This window comes from Bubalus kerabau, chromosome 1 (assembly GCF_029407905.1).
Source record: "Bubalus kerabau isolate K-KA32 ecotype Philippines breed swamp buffalo chromosome 1, PCC_UOA_SB_1v2, whole genome shotgun sequence".
Taxonomy (NCBI): domain Eukaryota; kingdom Metazoa; phylum Chordata; class Mammalia; order Artiodactyla; family Bovidae; genus Bubalus; species Bubalus kerabau.
Window position 1 is genome coordinate 38,669,256 of NC_073624.1, and position 18,169 is coordinate 38,687,424.

The following is an 18,169-nucleotide window of genomic DNA, read 5'->3' on the forward strand; positions in this document are numbered from 1 at the left end:
TATACCTTGCATGACAGTTTCTGCTGTAAGAGTTGGTAATACAGCAAATACTATATAAATGTTGAATTTTCTCTTATATCTTAAATACGCTATGGAAGAACTCCATTTCAACAACAATAAAAAAGCTGTAGAAATTCTGCATGCCACTAACATATCATGTGTGTGTATGTACTTAGTTGCTAAGTCGTTTCTGACTCTTTACAACGCCACAGACTATTGCCCACCGGGCTCCTCTGACCATGGGGGTTCTCCAGGCAACAATACTGGAGTGGGTTGCCATTATCACCTCCAAGGCATCTTCCTGACCCACAAATTGAACCTGCGTCTCCTGCACTGGCAGGCAGATTCTTTACCATTGAGCCAACTTATATCATAAAATCACAGAAAAGTTTCTAAAGAATTAAGTCAAAAATATTGTGCAGATCAGTGGCGATTAGTGCTGAGACAAGTAGAAAGTAGTTACCCACCACTGAACTTCCCTTTGGAATTTTTCAGCATCTTATTATTTCCCATTACCACTAATTACCTCCTACTCAACACCCTACACTACAAAATACTTTGGGTATTCCAACAAACAGAAAAGTCGGAGCAGGTTAACCCCTCTAAACAGTTTACATTCCTGTAGATTAAAATAATAACTAAATAGGGACTTCCCTGTGGTCCAGTGGCTAAAATCTGGTACTCTCAAAGCAGGGAACCCAGGTTTGGAACCCAGATTTGGATCATGGTCAGAGAACTGGATCCCACATGCCACAACTAAGAGTCCACATGCCACAACTAAAGATTCTGCATGACAAAACTAAGATCGAACATCTCGCATGTTGAAACTAAGACTCAATACGGCCAAATAAATTAAAAAATAAATAAATAAAACACTGGACAGGTATTTAAGAAACTCAGCATATTATCAATTATGGTGTTGGCACTGATCTTCTAAAAAATGCTTAAAAAATTTTAATGGTTTATTTAGCATTTAGCAAAATGCACAAACAGCAATGAAATTAGCCCAGGGAAAACTAAAACCAATATAACAAAAGACTTATGAACACCATTTTACCATTTTTCAGATCAAACAAATTTGGGGGATTTTCATGTTGACAATGTTCTTTCATTTGGGTATTTTTACTTATTTATAAGGATATTCAATAATGAAAAGAATGATTTATAGGTTGGCAATAAAAAAGCCACCATGAACGTTAAAAATGAAAATTCCCCTCTCTTCATAGGTTTAGGCTTACGACCTACTCCTTTTCTCTCCACCTCACTCCATCCTGTTGTCTTGATTCTTGGATTATAAGATTGAGAGTGGGAAGGAGAAAGAGTGAAAAAGGAGGCAGATGATATAATGAGAACAATTAACAAGAATTAACCAAAGTACAAGTTTATGTGGATTATCGACTTGGCAAATGGAAATTTTATGCTGGTTTAAAAGATATTGTTCAGATGATTTCAATTTAGATCTTGAAAACAAACCTCAATTGGCTCTTCACCACCTTTTACTTGATTTTCACCCATTTCTCCATTCTCATAGCTGCTGCTCTTCTCAACCCATAACTCTGATTTCTCTACAGTAAGTCGAAGCTGGTCTAGATCTGCCTTGATCTGCTTGTAGTTATCTACATCCTGATTGGACACCAGCAACTGCACCTGGAAACAGAATTTCAATCCTCGATTTACTTATGGAATTTCATTTATGTCAAAAACCCCAAGTCTTTCAACATATGTATCCTTCAGTTGAAGTTTAGTATTTCTAGGCTATTTGTGGATATTTTACATGTATATTGATCATGAAAATTTACCTGAAAGTATCTGTAAATTCCACTTAATATATTCACATGTTATAAGGAACTATACATATACAAAAGTGAGCCCTAACAATGCTTTTCAAAATGTTAAAGAGTAATTTAAAGTTAAAGATACCCCAACTCTAATTTTACTGATAAAGTTAATTTTTCTGAGACCCCCTGTTTGAAACAGGTAGAAACATAAAAATAAGTGGAAGAAAATACCCATATAGTCTGAAGCTTAATTTGTATATATTACGTGAGTATATGAATGCTGCTGCTGCTGCTGCTGCTGCTAAGTCACTTCAGTCGTGTCCGACTCTGTGCAACCCCATAGACGGCAGCCCACTAGGCTCCTCTGTCCCTGGGATTCTCCAGGCAAGAATACTGGAGTGGGTTGCCATTTCCTTCTCCAATGCATGAAAGTGCAAAGTGAAAGTGAAGTCGCTCAGTTGTGCCCGACTCTTTGCGACCCCATGGACTGCAGCCTACCAGGCTCCTCTGTCCATGGGATTTTCCAGGCAAGAGTACTGGAATGGGTTGCCATTGCCTTCTCCAGACTATATGAATAGCTTTACCTATTTATATAATTACTTTTAATTATTTCATATTTTAACATATTCCTGTAAAATTTCCTAATGAAGATCAATGCTCTATTAAGGAACCTGGAGATAGTCCTCATTCATGGTCTCAAAATTGGTATCATTCAAAGATGACAAAGAAAAAGATTAGCTCCATCACAATTCTTCTCTTTTGGATTCATATATTTTTCAATCACAAAACATTTATTTCGGTGCAGTACCCATACTGATCAGTAAAATTTAGGGTCAGAATAACAGCAGGGGCAACAAAATTCCTAATATGGTATTATCCCCCAGTGCTTTCCTAAATCTTAGTGCCTATCATCCACATTAAAGATCTGAAAAATCACCTTCTAAAACAGATCATGTCTTAGCTGCAGACAAGGCCATATCTATCTTTAAAAATAGAAAGTGTCCCCAGGAAAAGCTGCAGTCTCATTAACTCTGCAACCATTAAGTCAGGTTGGATGCTATAAACAACATTTCAGAGCCTCTGCGGGTGAAAGCACTGAAGGCTACTCAATCTCACCTGTTTAAATGCCTGTAAAACTTCCGCTCTCTGGCTGAAGTGCTTGAACAGCAGCTGCAGGGCTCCTGATAGCAGAGGCGGGTAGTCATGCATGATCAGATGAATAAGGACCCGTAAAAACGTCCTGCCTCCTTCATCATCAAGTTGAACTGGATTTTTCTCCTTTCTGTAAAACCAAAAAATCATTCTAAAAGACTTGTATTTACATAAAATCTAGTCATAAATGGCTAATATTGTATATACACTCTCAGACTTACACCATTTCCACCATCACCCCTCCACAAAAAATTGGAAATTGCAAAGGAAGGCATTTTTACTTTCTTAGGCCTCATGTTACTAATAAGGGGGCTTCCCAGGGTGGCGCTAGTAGTAAAGAATCTGCCTGCCAATGCAGGAGACATAAGAGACGTGGGTTTGATTCCTGGGTTGGGAAGATCCCCTGGAGAAGGGCATGGCAACCCACTCCATTATTCTTGTCTGGAGAATCCCCAGAAACAGAGGAGCCTGGAGGGCTACAATCCGTAGGGTCACAAAGATTCGGACACGACTGAAGCGACTTAGCTTGCAGGCACAACGGATGAGGAAACGGAACATAAAGAAAAGCTTGTGACTGTCCATGAAAGGAGGGGTGACCAAATTCCCAGTCTGTCCAAGACTGAGAAGGTTCCTAAGATGGGGGACGCTCAGTGATTGCACTAGGAAAGCCGCAGGCAAACTGGGATGATCTGGTAATCTAGGCACAGACAAAAGATAGAATCTGAATCAAACCAGAAGCGCTTATTGAGAAGGCATATCAGTTGGATAGATCCCATGGACGCAGTAGCCTGGTGGGCTGCAGTCCATGGGGTCGCTAGGAGTCGGACACGACTGAGCGTGTCCCTTTCACTTTTCACTTTCACGCACTGGAGAAGGAAATGGCAACCCACTCCAGTGTTCTTGCCTGGAGAATCCCAGGGACGGGGGAGCCCGGTGGGCTGCCGTCTCTGGGGTCGCACAGAGTCGGACACGACTGAAGCGACTTAGCAACAGCAGCAGCAAGGGCCAATTTACCACGCCCCCCGCCCTCCCCACTTCCCCACCAGGCCCAAAACCCCCTCAGGACAGGCGGTGAGGCAGTGAGGCACGGCACGCGCACGCGCACGCACACAGGCAAGGCCATAGCCGGAGCAACCCCGCGAGTCTCCGGTATTCGGACTCTGGGCTAGATTACCCGGATGAAAAGTTGGTTTATTTTACGGTGAAAATCATACACTGGTTTATCCTCTTCTCAGGAATAATGAAATACTTGAATAGGAAAACACAGTAACAATAACAACAGCAGAAACTGGCAAAACAATATAAAAACAAACCTAAACCAAAAGTTCACTAGAGATAAAAATCCTTTTTGGGCTTCCCTGAGTCTTTCTTCTTCTCTTTCTTGCTAATCAAAGAAAACGCAACACAAGGCTAGGTACAGAAATCCGTTAGGTACATATGGCAAATCTGAAATAAAAATGGATGCTAGAAACTCAGTATTTGCAGCTCAGACATCGTACAGTTTTTTTCTCTTCCTTTTGACTATTAGTTTCATTTCTGGGGAAACCAAAGAAACCACCTAAAAACAATGAATAGTAGGGCTTCTGACAGCAAAGGAGGGTAGCCATGGCAGAGATACTTCATTTTCTTCAATCATATGGATATTTTCAATTGGCAGATAATAAGCATTAGTTCTCACATATATAGTTAATGATAACATTGAAAGAAGTTACTTTCTTGCCTCAAATTTCTCAGATTTTGGGAAGCAGTGTTTTGCAAGATCCAGCGATATTTTTGCCAGGGGACTTAAAGGGCATTCGTGTGCTGTCATTATTTGAGGAAAGAAAAGCAAAGAATTCAGGGGAAAGTTCAATACACTGATCTCATCTCGCCTGTCTTTCTTTTTTTTTAACCTGACCTAAAGAAAAGCTATGCTTTCTCTTCTATAGTAAATTCGCAGCTTCATTTCTGGCAGGAATTATGTTGGCAACCATAAAGGATATAAAATTAAATAGATATAGGGAATGACAAAGTATTGTAAAATTCTAAGTAAAATCTTATTCATAAAATAATGATACATAAATGCTACTATACCTTCCAGCAAACATAGTTTCTGCCTGAGCTGCAATTTCATCTATATCAGGAACAATAGCTGCAAAGATAAATGGTAAAAAATCCATTCTTTGTATTTTTATAATTAGGAGTCCCAATATTTATATTAATGTAGCATACCTAAAAATACTTTTGTCTTAATTTCTTTATGCCACCAAAAGTCAATTAACACTTTAAAAAGTCACAATACAATGTCTCTTATTCATCAATATTTTAAATTGAAGTTTACATTTTAAAATCATTATACTCAAAGATACATTGAAAAGATCACAAAGAACTATTTACAAAGTTTCTTCATCTATATAAGCACATGTGCGTGTATATATATATATATATAAAACTACATACACATGTACCTATATACATACATATAATTTAAATGGATAATGATATGGAAAGATAATATTTTTTTAAAGAATCACAATATACCCATAAGGAACCTTGTTATTACATGGTAGTTCTAAACAATATGATCTTTTAACCTAAGCTTACTTTTGCAATTCCATACCTTCTTCTTGTGGGACAGAGTGCTTTTTTTTTTTTTTAATGTGAACCAGTCTTGATTCCACACCCATTCCCACCACTAACATTTTGAAGATGTCTATGATAGGTACACAATTTATTTCTCATCTCCAAAGCATGAAAAGAAAAAGGAGCAAGATATAAAAAGGGAAAAAATTTTTCCCAGAAAGCTACCTCATACAAATACAAGCAATTTAAAAGGTCAGATAAATCAAAGAAGACTGGTTTTCTGGGGATGCCCCTAGACTTCCTCTCCCACACTTTTACTGACAGAGCTCCTTTTTCCAGAAGTCTGGCTTCTGAGAGCCAATAATTGTTATGCTAGTGTCAATGCAGACGCCAGCAAGACTTTCTGGTTCTGCCTCCTCATTCCTGGAAATAGCCCCTTGGGGTTCTACACTTCTGGGAAGCATAAAAACAACACAGCTGTAAATGTGCCAGGGAGACTTCTAGCTCAGGAGAGCTGAACTCCATCTGTAGAGCACGCCGCCTTTGGATGGTACCGATGAGTCAGGGAGCAGGACGTTCGGCTTAGCACCCATGTTAACTACTCTGACTTTCCTATCAAACTGACTGATGCACGAAGAAGAGGCTCCCTGATGTTATCACAGTGGTTGTAGTTCCCAAGAAGTTTCATATCTGTATATACATCCTACCCCAGCAAAAGAGTTCTGTGACCTGGCTAAATTGTCAATGATAAAGATTCCATCTTCAATATGATATAGTTTCCAGCTTGTCACGGCTGGCCTAATCTAGCCAGAAAAAAAATGGTGATTTAATATTTCTTGGGTTTCATAAGGTACTTTCTAGAGTCATAACATTTTTACAATAATTTTTATGCTCTTATGTCATTATTCTCCTATACTCACAGAGAGAGTAGCTTCATTCTTACACACTTTAAGTGTGAAAAACTGGAAAACAGTACCAGTTTACAATTGTACAAGATAATAAAGAACCAACACACATACATACACGGTAAAACCAACATCCACATCCAGACCTTTATGGGAATGCCTCGTCTTTATTCTTGAGTTGGGTAATTCCTACAAAATACCTTTCTTCCTGATAGATGCATTTCACATGCTCTGTGATTAAGCCAAAAAAATAATCCCCTTGGATTTTCACCAAAACAGCATAATTCTTACAAGATTCAGACCTCCAGTTGGAGAGAGCTCAGAGAAAATCCCTTTTCCACTACTTCATAACTTTAAGCAAGTAACTTAACTGCTCTAACCTCGGTCTTCTTATCAGTAAGCTGGCACGATAAAGAGTACTCAAACTTGTGGAGTTGTGAAGATAACAAGAGAAACTGCATTCAAAGGACCGAGCACCAGAAGCAGCAAACATCCTCCCTGCCATTCTTGACAAGTTATTTAATTTCTGTCTCAGCTCCTTCATTTCATTGGTGGAGATTATTTGGACATTTTTGTCTCATACAAATGCTTCTTGTCTTAAAACATCAAAAGGAACTTTCAAGTTCTCATGGAAACATCATCCAGAGAGCAAATATTGTCACAAAGGTAATACCTGATGGTAGCAGTGTATCAGGAGAGCCACTGGCGGACGTTTCGGCATTTCCATTGTTCTCCCCGAATTCCTTCTTATATATTGACAGCATATAGGAGATCCTATAATCTAGTCTGACACTCAAGATAAACTATAAGAAACATTAAAAACAACATAAGTTTCTTTCGTCAGCATGGTGTTTAAAAATTCATTTCATTACAGGACAGCAGGAACAATGTAACTATCAACATGTCACGTGAACTACTTCGAAACTTTACTGGAAAACTCAACACTTCATCACACCCATGATAAACAGTCATAACACTAAGCACAGTGAGGCATTTGCAGGAGCCAAGGTCAGTAAAATCCCTCAACAGTTTTTGAAAAGAAGATGACATGACTTCCCACGATCACTCTTGGAATATTCCAGGTGGGGGTATCCAGTAGACATGGATGAAGACGTTATCATGACATAATTTCCTGAGCCCTGAGCAGAGTTTCCACCGGCTCCGCAAGAAAAGTGCTGGAGCTGAGACCCTCGTTCACAACAGAAAGGCCAAGATTTTAGCTACAATAGTGTGGATTCTGACTATAACAAAAGGAGTCCTGGAGCTACGCTTCAGAGGGGCAGCTTAAGCAACAGCATCCGGTATACCAGGGATATGCCTCACTGTCGCCTGGCCCTTCTTGGCTCTGTGTTGCTGTCCTTGTTCTCTTTAACGGACATATTGACAGAGACTAAGTACCAACAAGGTTCCCATCTGTGCTCAGCACTGAGAAGGATGCAAGTGCCTGGAGCCCAGGGTCCTCAAGAAGAGTGATTGAATTGGAAAAACGAAATATATTTTGCCATAGCACTGTTTGTTGTTGTTACTTGTTTTTTGCTTCACTGCACAGCATGTGGAATCTTAGTTCCCCAAGCAGGAATCAAACCCTCACCCCCGCAGTGGAAGCACAGAGTCTCAACTACAGGGCTGTCAGTCCCTGGTACAGCATTGTTAACATACTTGGGAAATGATCAAGGGCTACCCATGTGATATAAAATATGACGGAGATCAAGAAGGAAAAGGTATATGTTGCTACCTGAGTGGAGATGGGGAACAACAGAGAGGCAGACTTGCGCAGGGCAACCTGCCATCCCAGGTTGCCTGGGAGAGTCCTGGGACAGCCTTTGCTCCCAGTATAATTATTATCTGTGTCCCTTACACTCTCTTAAGAGATGCTCATTGGGACAGCAAACAGTAATGGTCATGCAAGTTTCAGAAAACTTGGGGTTTGGTGGTACCCTCCAAACCCAGTTCTCACTATCTATGCCACAGTCAGTGTCAGACCCCCATCTCCCTCCTCCCACCCTCCCGCCCCCTTCCTCTCTCTCCATCCAACAGCACAGGCTGGAATGCCTGCAGTGTCTCTCTTGCCTCCTCACATTTATTTCCATTGTTCACTTTACCTTAAATATTCTTCTCCTCTACCCCATAATTACTAGCTTTTGAGATATCCTCCAAGGTTTGAATCCCTTTTGAAATGAAGCTTTCCCTGGTTCCCCAGTCCAAATCAATTTTTCTCCTTTCTGCTCACCCAACACATTATTTACAGCTACGGGTCCAAAGTTGAATGCCTCTTTCTCTTCCTTCTCCCTATTCCTCTTCTGCTAGACCTTTATGTTCCTCCTGGGTCACAGCCATGCTCCATGTCAGCTATGTTCAGTCAAGTTCCACAAACTTGTTGAGCCAGGTACTGAGGCAGGTACCAAGAGTGCGGAAAAGGTGCCAAGGGTATAAAACCTGCCTCTGAACAGCATATAATCCAGAGAGAAAAGCAAACACCGAAGAAACTCTTATTAGCATGCACTGAGCACCACTACAACTATTTGTTGAACTGATTCCAATTACTAAGGGGATTTTCAAAGCTGGAGACAGATCATGGGAGAAGAGGGCTGAGAAAGGACCAGTGGGTTTGGTGAGCAGAATGATAGGAGCAGAAGCTAGACTGCAGATGCATAAAATGAATAGTTAGTTTTTTAAGCGAATTCATTTCTCTGGTGGCTCAGATGCTTAAGAATCTGCCTGCCAGAGTTTGATCCATGGGTTGGGAAGATCCCCTGAAGAAGGAAATAGAAAGCTAACCCAGGATTCTTGCCTGCAATATCCCATGGACAGAGAAGCCTGGCAGGTACAGTCCATGGGGTCACAAAGAGTCCAACACAACTAAGCGACTAACACTTCACTTTCATGTAAAGAACAAAGAATGAAAACAAAAATTAATGAAACACTCATTGGCTTTTAGTTGATGATTAATATTCAAAGAATTACATTTTATAAATAGAGCCAAAATTCAAACTTTCATCTCTAATATAGTTAATTGTGAAAAATAATCGAAGGTAGAAGGGGAGGGGGAAGGGAAGAACAAAAAGAAAGGCAGAGAAAGAATTAACAAAGGGCTGAAGACAGACAGAGGGAGAGAATGAGCAAGAAACAAAGATGAAAAGAAAATATACAAAATGATGGGAAAAGAAAGGAAGGGCTGGAGAGGAAGAGGAGCTGGCAAGAAAGCAGGAGACTTGCTTAAGGAACGTGGCTACAAAGGAATTCTTGAAGAGACATTCTAAAAAAGAAACATTCAAGAGGAGCACAGGGGGACACAGACACAGGGAATCAGAGTCAGACACTGACACACAAAAACTGGAGCAAGAACAGAGGTTCAACCAGAAATACATAAAGAACCCAAAAGCAGCAGCAAAAGTAAGCCAGTCCTGCTCTGCCCTGCCATGGTTTCACCATAACATCATTTTTTAGCTATAATGGACTGTTTTGTAAATGCAGAATATCTGTAACTGCTATTGGGCTAAAATCAGGACATGTATTTCAGAGTCTGTCCCATGAGGAGGATGACACTAAGCTGGGAGCCCTTTAGGCCCACAGGTCAGGTGATCAACACCTTCCCTGGGTTAAGAACAGGACAACTGAGTGATTTCTCAGGGTAGTGAACACGGGGTTGGGATGCCTGCCAATAATTTCTCAGGACTTAGCCTTTGGAATTTGTGGGGGAACTGTGAAACAGTTTATGATTATAAATCTAATTACTTTAAATAAAAATGTACAAATCCTTCCAGGACAACTAACCACTTCTGGTAGCTAGTCTACATTATATTAGGATGAAAGACTTAGTAAATTGTAACCAGAACTTTAATAGATCCTCAAAAACTTCAGGCTCCAATGTTCAAATATGGAATAAATACTATAATTAAAGTATCATAAAACTACTTTCCAAACTTAAAAAAAGTGCTAAGAATCCATAGCTATAGTAATGAGATTTTATTTACTATCCCATACTAAACCACTGGTCACAAAATAGCAGCTTATTCCTTTAACTTCATAGACAAAGGTATTAGACTAGGTTAGTTTTTAAATGTATAGATTATTGATCTTCCCTGGTGGTCTAGTGGTTAAGGATCCTTCTGCCAATGCAGGGGACACGGCGGGTTCAATCCCTGGTCCGGGAAGATTCCACATGCCATGGGGCAACTAAGCCCATGCACCACAACCACCAAAGCCCGAGAACGGCAATGGAGAGGAACCCCTACTCACTGCAGCTAGAGAAAGCCCACACACAGCAACTAAGAGCCCACACAGCCAAAATTAAAAATAAGTACATAGATAAATAAACATATTTACATTTATTATTCCTAGCCTTTTGGAAACAAAAACATCAAGACAGTCACTTACATAAAATGCTAAAAACAGTAATTAGCTTTTAAGTTAATAAAAAGTCTCTTACTACGATATATCTGTATACGTAGAATCAAATGTCCAATTCAATTAAAAGTAAAAAAAGAGTTGGAATTCAATCTTAACTTCGCCTGCTCTGAAACCCTTCTTAAATTAAGGTAAAATTAAATCAAGGTCAATGTTAAATGACAAAATATATATTAAAGAAGTTATGCCAACCGCAAAGCACTCCACATTTGTTAGGTATCATCGTTAAACTAGTTAATGGGCATGCACACGTGTAATGAATATGTTAAATAGTGTCAGTGTGAGATTTCTTACCAGGCTTATCATTATCTTAAATGAAATAAAATTAGATCAACAGCATTTTAGAATATTTACACAGTGATCTGGAACAAAAAGTTAAGACATTAAGCCCATAGGCATAGGTAGGTGCCTATTGCTTCCCTCCCAGTAGGCCCTCACCTGTAAAATCTCAATGATCTTCAGCTTGGTGTCCATGACGGTGACGTCCTCGTGGTCAGTGGGGCTCCCCTGCTTGCTGGGGTGCAGGCTGGGCTGAATGTCAGGCACACTCATGGGGAAGATAGAGCCTCTGCTGAGCACCATCTGGGTCATCATCTCTCCCACCCCATGGATGGTTCTCATGACATTGTTTCCTGGCACAAGAAAAGCCCACAGGTCAACACACACGCCACGTTGGGAGACAGCTGTTATAGCCGTTGGCTGCAACCAGACTGAAAATGTGGCAGGAAGAGCACTAAGGATGAGAAAGAAGAGCATCAGCCCTGCTCCGGATCTTTCCTTGCAGATCAAGTTAAAATAGTGCAGGCACATTTCAGAATGACAGATTTTAGAAACAGAAGTTTACTTTTCTCAGAAAATGCTTTCAAATGACACACGGCAGGTGAGTTGTTGCTGGCTCTAACAATATCCAAAGCAGGTCCTTCTGGAGTGTAGGAAGTCCTACCATCCATCACACCAAGAGGCACTAACTCTTACAGTCACGAGCAAGAAAGGTTTTCAATCTCTACCATAAAGAACATTGCAAGTGAGGATACAAAGACTACAGGAAAACACTTAAATGGTGACTACTGTCCTAATCCTACCTTCAAGCCTAGGACTTTTTAGCTTGGCTTTCATAATGAGAGAAAAAAGCCTGGGAGGAGGATTTTTACAGCTTCATTTTAAGAAAAACTCTTTTCTAGAGAAGAAGCACATTTTACCCATTTCTTCATCAATTTGAATTTAAAAATCATAATTCAAAATCCACAAAAAGCAATTGTGTTTGAGATAATTACAGAAACAAATTACTAATTGTCATTTTCAATGAGGCATCCTGCCTCTCCTGCATCTTGAGTTTGGCTCCTCATTTAATTTGTCCTCCCAATAAAACTGCCCACAGGCTTCACTGGTGGCTCAGTGGGAAAGAATCTGCCTCTTAACAAAGGAGATGTGGGTTCAGTCCCTCAGTTGGGAAGATCCCCTGCAGAAGGGAATGGCAACTCACTCCAGTCTTCTTGCCTGGAGAATCCCACGGACAGAGGAGCCCAGCAGGCTGCAGTCCATGGAGTCGCAAAAGAGTCAGACACGACTGAGCACGAAGCACAAACAAAACTGCCCACACATTCATTCCTCACACTGACCACAAGCAGCTGTACCAAAGGAGCCTCCTGTCACTGCTATGATTTACCCTCTCCTCTGCTATTTCTCACTTCTAAATCCCTACAACAAGAAATGAGAATTTGAAAGAACAACTCTCTACTTTCTTTTCTGAACAGTGGTCTTTGCTTCGTGGGTGTTCATGGAACTTTGCCTCAAGCAAAGACCTAAGAATCTGGCAAAGAATTTTCCTTTCCCCACGTGTCTCAGGGTATAAACCAAGAGAAAGGGAAATGGAAATAAGATGGGATGAGATTAAACCCTCAGCTCCAAGCAAAGACCCTAAACTGTGGGAATACCTACAGGATTGAAAGGCAAACAAATAAAGAAAGGGAAAATATTTAAAGGATGACTCAAGAGAATCTTCATGGTCCTGTGCACAGACCACAATTACCATCAAGCCAGTGGTAACTGATATTATTTGCACACTGTGAAAGGTGAAATGCCTTTCAAAATTCATTATCTTATCCACAGATTAAATCAGTATACATAAAAGAGGGTGGTACTGAAATAATACATTTTTGAGAATGCAATGAAGGAATATTTTTATCTAGAGTGGCATCTTCCAGGCAGAAATTAATTAGGGTTTTCATTCTGAGAGTCTAGGACCTTTTATTACACTGCTGCTAGCATAAATTCAAAAACAGGGATCAGAAAAAATATATGAAAGATAATTTTCAAGTTTGGACAAGCTTGAGACAAAAGATTCGAGACAGCCTCATTTTCTACCAGAAAAACCTCGAGGCAGAATGCTTCATTGTCTGTGGTTCCCAAATAATCCTAACAACTGAGCATTCCTACATCTCCCCACCAACTGCAGGCATGTGATCTGGTTACTGGCAACAGTTTCGGATCATCAATGTTCACCCAGTACATTTATCCGAGGCTCGATTCCAGTATGTATATGTAGTAGCCTCCAAATAATGCTTGCTTACCACCAACACAGAACAGGCTCTTCCGTTATTCTTACCCTTGATTCACACAAAAATCCTAGGCACCCACATTGTCTGCACCTTATTTAGAATTCAAGGAAAATAACCATTTAATCCAAATGACTGTTACACACAAAACATTTGCCCAGACAATTCTTACCGCTCTCCCAAATACAGATCTTGTCATCAAGCAATTAAAATCTAGTAGCCAGGTCTGTCATAATAGATAAAACATGTTGTCAATGAAATGGGAAGGCTCATCCCAGTGGCAACATATCATTAGATGCCTGTGGCACTTGGTGGCCACAAAACTCTCCTAACATCTCTGTGTATGGCCAATGCTGAATTTGCAAATTAAAAGATGCTATGTCTTCCAGAATTTTTGGGTGGTGATGAGAAGTGCTTCAATTATGAACTACTACAGCTTGGAAAACATAAACCAAATACCACATAAATCACAGACAAGCAAGGTTCCATTTTTTCCGCAAAAAAATTTTTTTAATTCTAAGACTGTTGAGATAACTCAGAGGTGATTGAAAGTGAAAATCACTCAGTCGTGTCCAACTCTCTGATCCTGATAATTACAGATCCCCTTCTCCAGGGGATCTTCCCAACCCAGGGTTCGAACCCAGGTCTCCAACATTGCCAGCGGATTCTTTCCCATCTGAGCCAGCAGAGATACCCAAGAATACTGGAGTGGGTAGCCTATCCCTTCTCCAGGGGATCCTCCCAACCCAGGAATCAAAGAGGGGTCTCCTGCATTAAAGGTGGATTCTTTACCAGCTGAGCTACCAGAGAAGCCAGAGGTGATTAGTCTTCAACAATGCAAAAGAAGAAATCTTAGGATGTCTCTTCTCAACCATGATTAGTTAATACTACTGAAAAGTTTTCAGTGAAAAGGCTACTATACTATAATATATATCCTCTGGATAAATTCAAGTTTTCGATGTCCTTTATATTAACCCAGAAGCTAGAATTTTGATTTATGTACAAAGTGTATTGAGATGGTTTGGAAAAGGGAGTCACCTTTGTTACGTAAAACTACAAAGGAAGGAATTTCTTAGAAACAAAAGCAGACAGACTTTACAGGTTCTTTCCTTATACGATTGTATAGGTATTTTGGGGCTTCCCAGGTGGTGCTAGTGGTCAAGAACTTGTCTGCCAGCCAATGCAGGAGACATAGAGACGCAGGTCTGATCCCTGGATGGGGAAGATCCCCTGGAGGAGGGCATGACAATCCACTCCAGTATTCTTGCCTGGAGAATCCTACGGACAGAGGAGCCTGGCAGGCTACAAATGCATAGGGTTGCACAGAGTCGACATGACTGAAGCAGTTTAGCATGCATGCTAATCCTAATCCCCTCAAGAGAAAACCCCCCAAAGCAAGACAAGTACAGTAAATGCATACTAGAAATGGTGACTGGAAATGGGTTGAGAGTTCATTGCTTTGTTTCTTTGATGGTTTTCATGAGTCAAGTTTCCATGACCAATTGCAGAGATAACACTAAAACTGTGCTGACCATAATTGAATTTTTCCTTATTCCAAAGTCATTTTATTACTGGCCACACTATGGGATTCAACCATCTTTAACATTTTTGTGGATTTACAGAGAGTGTAAGGGATTTAGTAGAATCTTACTTGATTGAAATTTACTGTAGTCCTCTGGTGTTTTATTTCAAGTCATTCTTGACCTGCTATCTCTTTCTGTTAGAAATACTTTTCTCTGGGGACTTCCCTGGTGGTCCAGCGGTTAAGAGTCCACCTTGCAATATAGGCGATGCAGGTTCGATCCCTAGTTGGGGAACTAAGATCTCACAAGCTGTGGAACAACCAAGCTCCAGTGTCACAACTACTGAGCCCACATGCTACAACTAGAGAGTCCACGCACCTCAACAAAAGATCCCAAGTGACGCAAGGAAGAGTCCACATGCCACAACTAAGACTTGACATAGTCAAATGAACATATAAATATTTTTTAAAAAAGAAATACTTCTCACCTATGAACACATAAAATTGATCATCTGGGTTTTCTACTTGTTCAGATTTCAGATAGACATTTCTGAAATCTTCTAAGCATTTATAAGAGAAATAGATATATCTGATAAGAGTTCTGTGAATAACTGCTCACAGCAATTTTCTTGTTTTGTGCCTACCAAAGGCAACTCTCAACGCTTTAGAGTAATGGAAGCCAAAAAATGGATAACACCAAAACCATTCTTATTTCCCTGAAACATATTTTTATAGTTGGACTTGGAAAAATATATCTGCTGTTTTCATAATTCATTTGAAACAGAATGGTGTTAAACCATAAAGACATGTTTCACACATCTTCCTACTTGCCCTCCCTGCTTAGCAGCTCCTTATAAACCTCCTCTTGCTGGAAAACGCCTACACTCTCTAGAACTAGAGCAGTTTTCTATTTTGACCATTCCCTGGAGCAGATCTTCCTCCCAGTGGTTAGGGGCTGGGTTCTAAAGGGACTTTTCTGTATGCACACACACACAAAGAAAGCACTAACACAAGATCAAAACCTTAGTTAAGACAGTGGTATAATCAGAGTAACAGGGAATATGGTATCAATCTAAATTAAAAAAGATTAAGATTTAGCATCCCAACAGACAAGTAACCAGCACTCCCAGTTCAAAGTCAGATAAGAATAAGAGCTACATATACAGTCCACATAGGTTTTTTTTTTTAATTGCTCAATGATAGTTTTAAATTTTATTATAGTTGAAACTTACAATGTTGTATTAGTTTCCAGAGCACAGCAAAGTGATTCAGTTATACATAAATATATTTTTTCATATTCTTTTCCGTTTATCATTTATTGCTACTGCTGCTGCTGCTAAGTCGCTTCAGTCGTGTCCGACTCTGTGCGACCCCATAGATGGCAGCCCACCAGGCTCCCCCATCTCTGGGATTCTCCAGGCAAGAACACTGGAGTGGGTTGCCATTTCCTTCTCCAATGCATGAAAGTGAAAAATGAAAGTGAAGTCGCTCAGTCGTGTCCAACCCTCAGCAACCCCATGGACTGCAGCCTTCCAGGCTCCTCCTTCCATGGGATTTTCCAGGCAAGGGTACTGGAGTGGGGTGCCATTGCCTTACAGGATATTAAATATAGTTCCCAGTGCTGTACAGTAGGACCTTGTTGTTTATCCATTTTATAAATAATGGTTTGTATCTACTAATTCCATCCCTTCCTTATCCCCTCTTCTCCTTGGCAATCACAAGTCTGTTCTCTATGTGAGTCTATTTTCTCATAGATGATTGTAGATAAGTTTATTTGTGTCAGATTTTAGACTCCACATATAAGTGATATCATATGGTATTTGCCTTTCTCTTTCTGACTTACTTCACTTAGTATGATAATCTCTAGGTCCATCCATATTGATGCAAATGGCATTGTTGTTCAGTCACTCAGCCATGTCTGACTCTGCAATCCCGTGGACTCTCTGATGCAAATGGCATTATTTCACTATTTTTATGGCTGAGTAGCATTCCTTTGTGTATATGCATCCTATATACCACATCTGCTTCACCCATCCCTCTGTCAATCACACGAGGTTTTAATCCATGTGCTGGAACTGGAGAGAACTTGGTATTCCTCTGCCTGGAGGTCCCCAGATGGTCACTTGGCTCTCTCCCTCAAAATCCTTTCTGATTTCTGGTGCAATGTCACCTCTTCAGACCTCTTCTGATCACACTTTTAAAGAAGAACTGCCATCATTCTGGATCCTGCCTTACATTTCAGTCAAGGCATTATCACTGTCTCACATCATATTTTATACTTGTATATGTGGTTATTGTTTCCCTCCCCCCAAAAAAGAACATAAGCTCCATGAAGACAGAGGTTCTGCCTGGTTTACTACTCTATCTCCAGCACCAGGTACAGTGTTTGACATGCTACAGTCATTCAATCAATGCTTATTAGATTACTTCACAAATAAAAGAAGTTGGATGAACAAATGAATGATTAAAAATGACATGAACTGTAGCCCAACAGGCTCCTGAGTCCATGGGATTTCCAAGACAAGAATACTGGAGTGGATTGCCATTTCCTGCTCCGGGGATTCTTCTCCAACCAGAGACTGAACCCCATATCTCCCTTGTCTCCTGCATTGCAAGTGGATTCTTTACCAATGAGCCACCAGAGAAGCCCAATTGTTATATGGCTTATATTAAAAAACAGGTAAAGCTGTGGTACATATACACAATGGCGTATTACTCAGCCATTAAAAAGAATACATTTAAATCAGTTCTAATGAGGTGGATGAAACTGGAGCTGATTATACAGAGTGAAGTAAGCCAGAAAGAAAAATACCAATACAGTATACTAACGCATATATATGGAATTTAGAAAGATGGTAACGATAACCCTGTATGCGAGACAGCAAAAGAAACACAGATGTAGAGAACAGTTTTTTGGACTCTGGCGGTGGGGGGCGGTGATGATTTGGGAAAATGGCATTGAAACATGTATAATATCATATAAGAAACGAATCGCCAGTCCAGGTTCAATGCAGGATACAGGATGCTTGGGGCTGGTGCACTGGGATGACCCAGAGGGATGGTACGGAGAGGGAGATGGGAGGGGGGTTCAGGATGGGGAACACATGTACACCCATGGCAGATTCATGCTGATGTATGGCAAAACCAATGCAATATTGTAAAGTAAAAAAAAAATAGGCATTATTAAACTAGAGGGTAAGTTTCATCAAGGTGAGTGGGTTTTTGGGGTTTTTTTTTTTTGCTTTCTTTTACACTTTCTTAATTTTCTAAATTTTTCAAAAAGCATAA

The 18,169-nt window shown here is 40.2% G+C and overlaps 1 protein-coding gene across 5 annotated transcripts in view; it reads right to left on the reverse strand.

Annotated features, from left to right (window-relative positions):
• Positions 1-18,169, reverse strand: part of ITPR2 (inositol 1,4,5-trisphosphate receptor type 2) — a 586,098-nt gene that overhangs the window by 340,431 nt on the left and 227,498 nt on the right. For all 5 annotated transcript variants that reach the window (XM_055572406.1, XM_055572399.1, XM_055572407.1 and 2 more), the window contains 5 exons: positions 11,243-11,436; positions 7,071-7,200; positions 5,004-5,061; positions 2,895-3,060; positions 1,474-1,647 (listed from right to left, as the gene is read on the reverse strand). In XM_055572406.1, the coding sequence (XP_055428381.1) occupies positions 1,474-1,647; positions 2,895-3,060; positions 5,004-5,061; positions 7,071-7,200; positions 11,243-11,436 (722 nt within the window). The remainder of the gene's footprint in view (positions 1-1,473; positions 1,648-2,894; positions 3,061-5,003; positions 5,062-7,070; positions 7,201-11,242; positions 11,437-18,169) is intronic.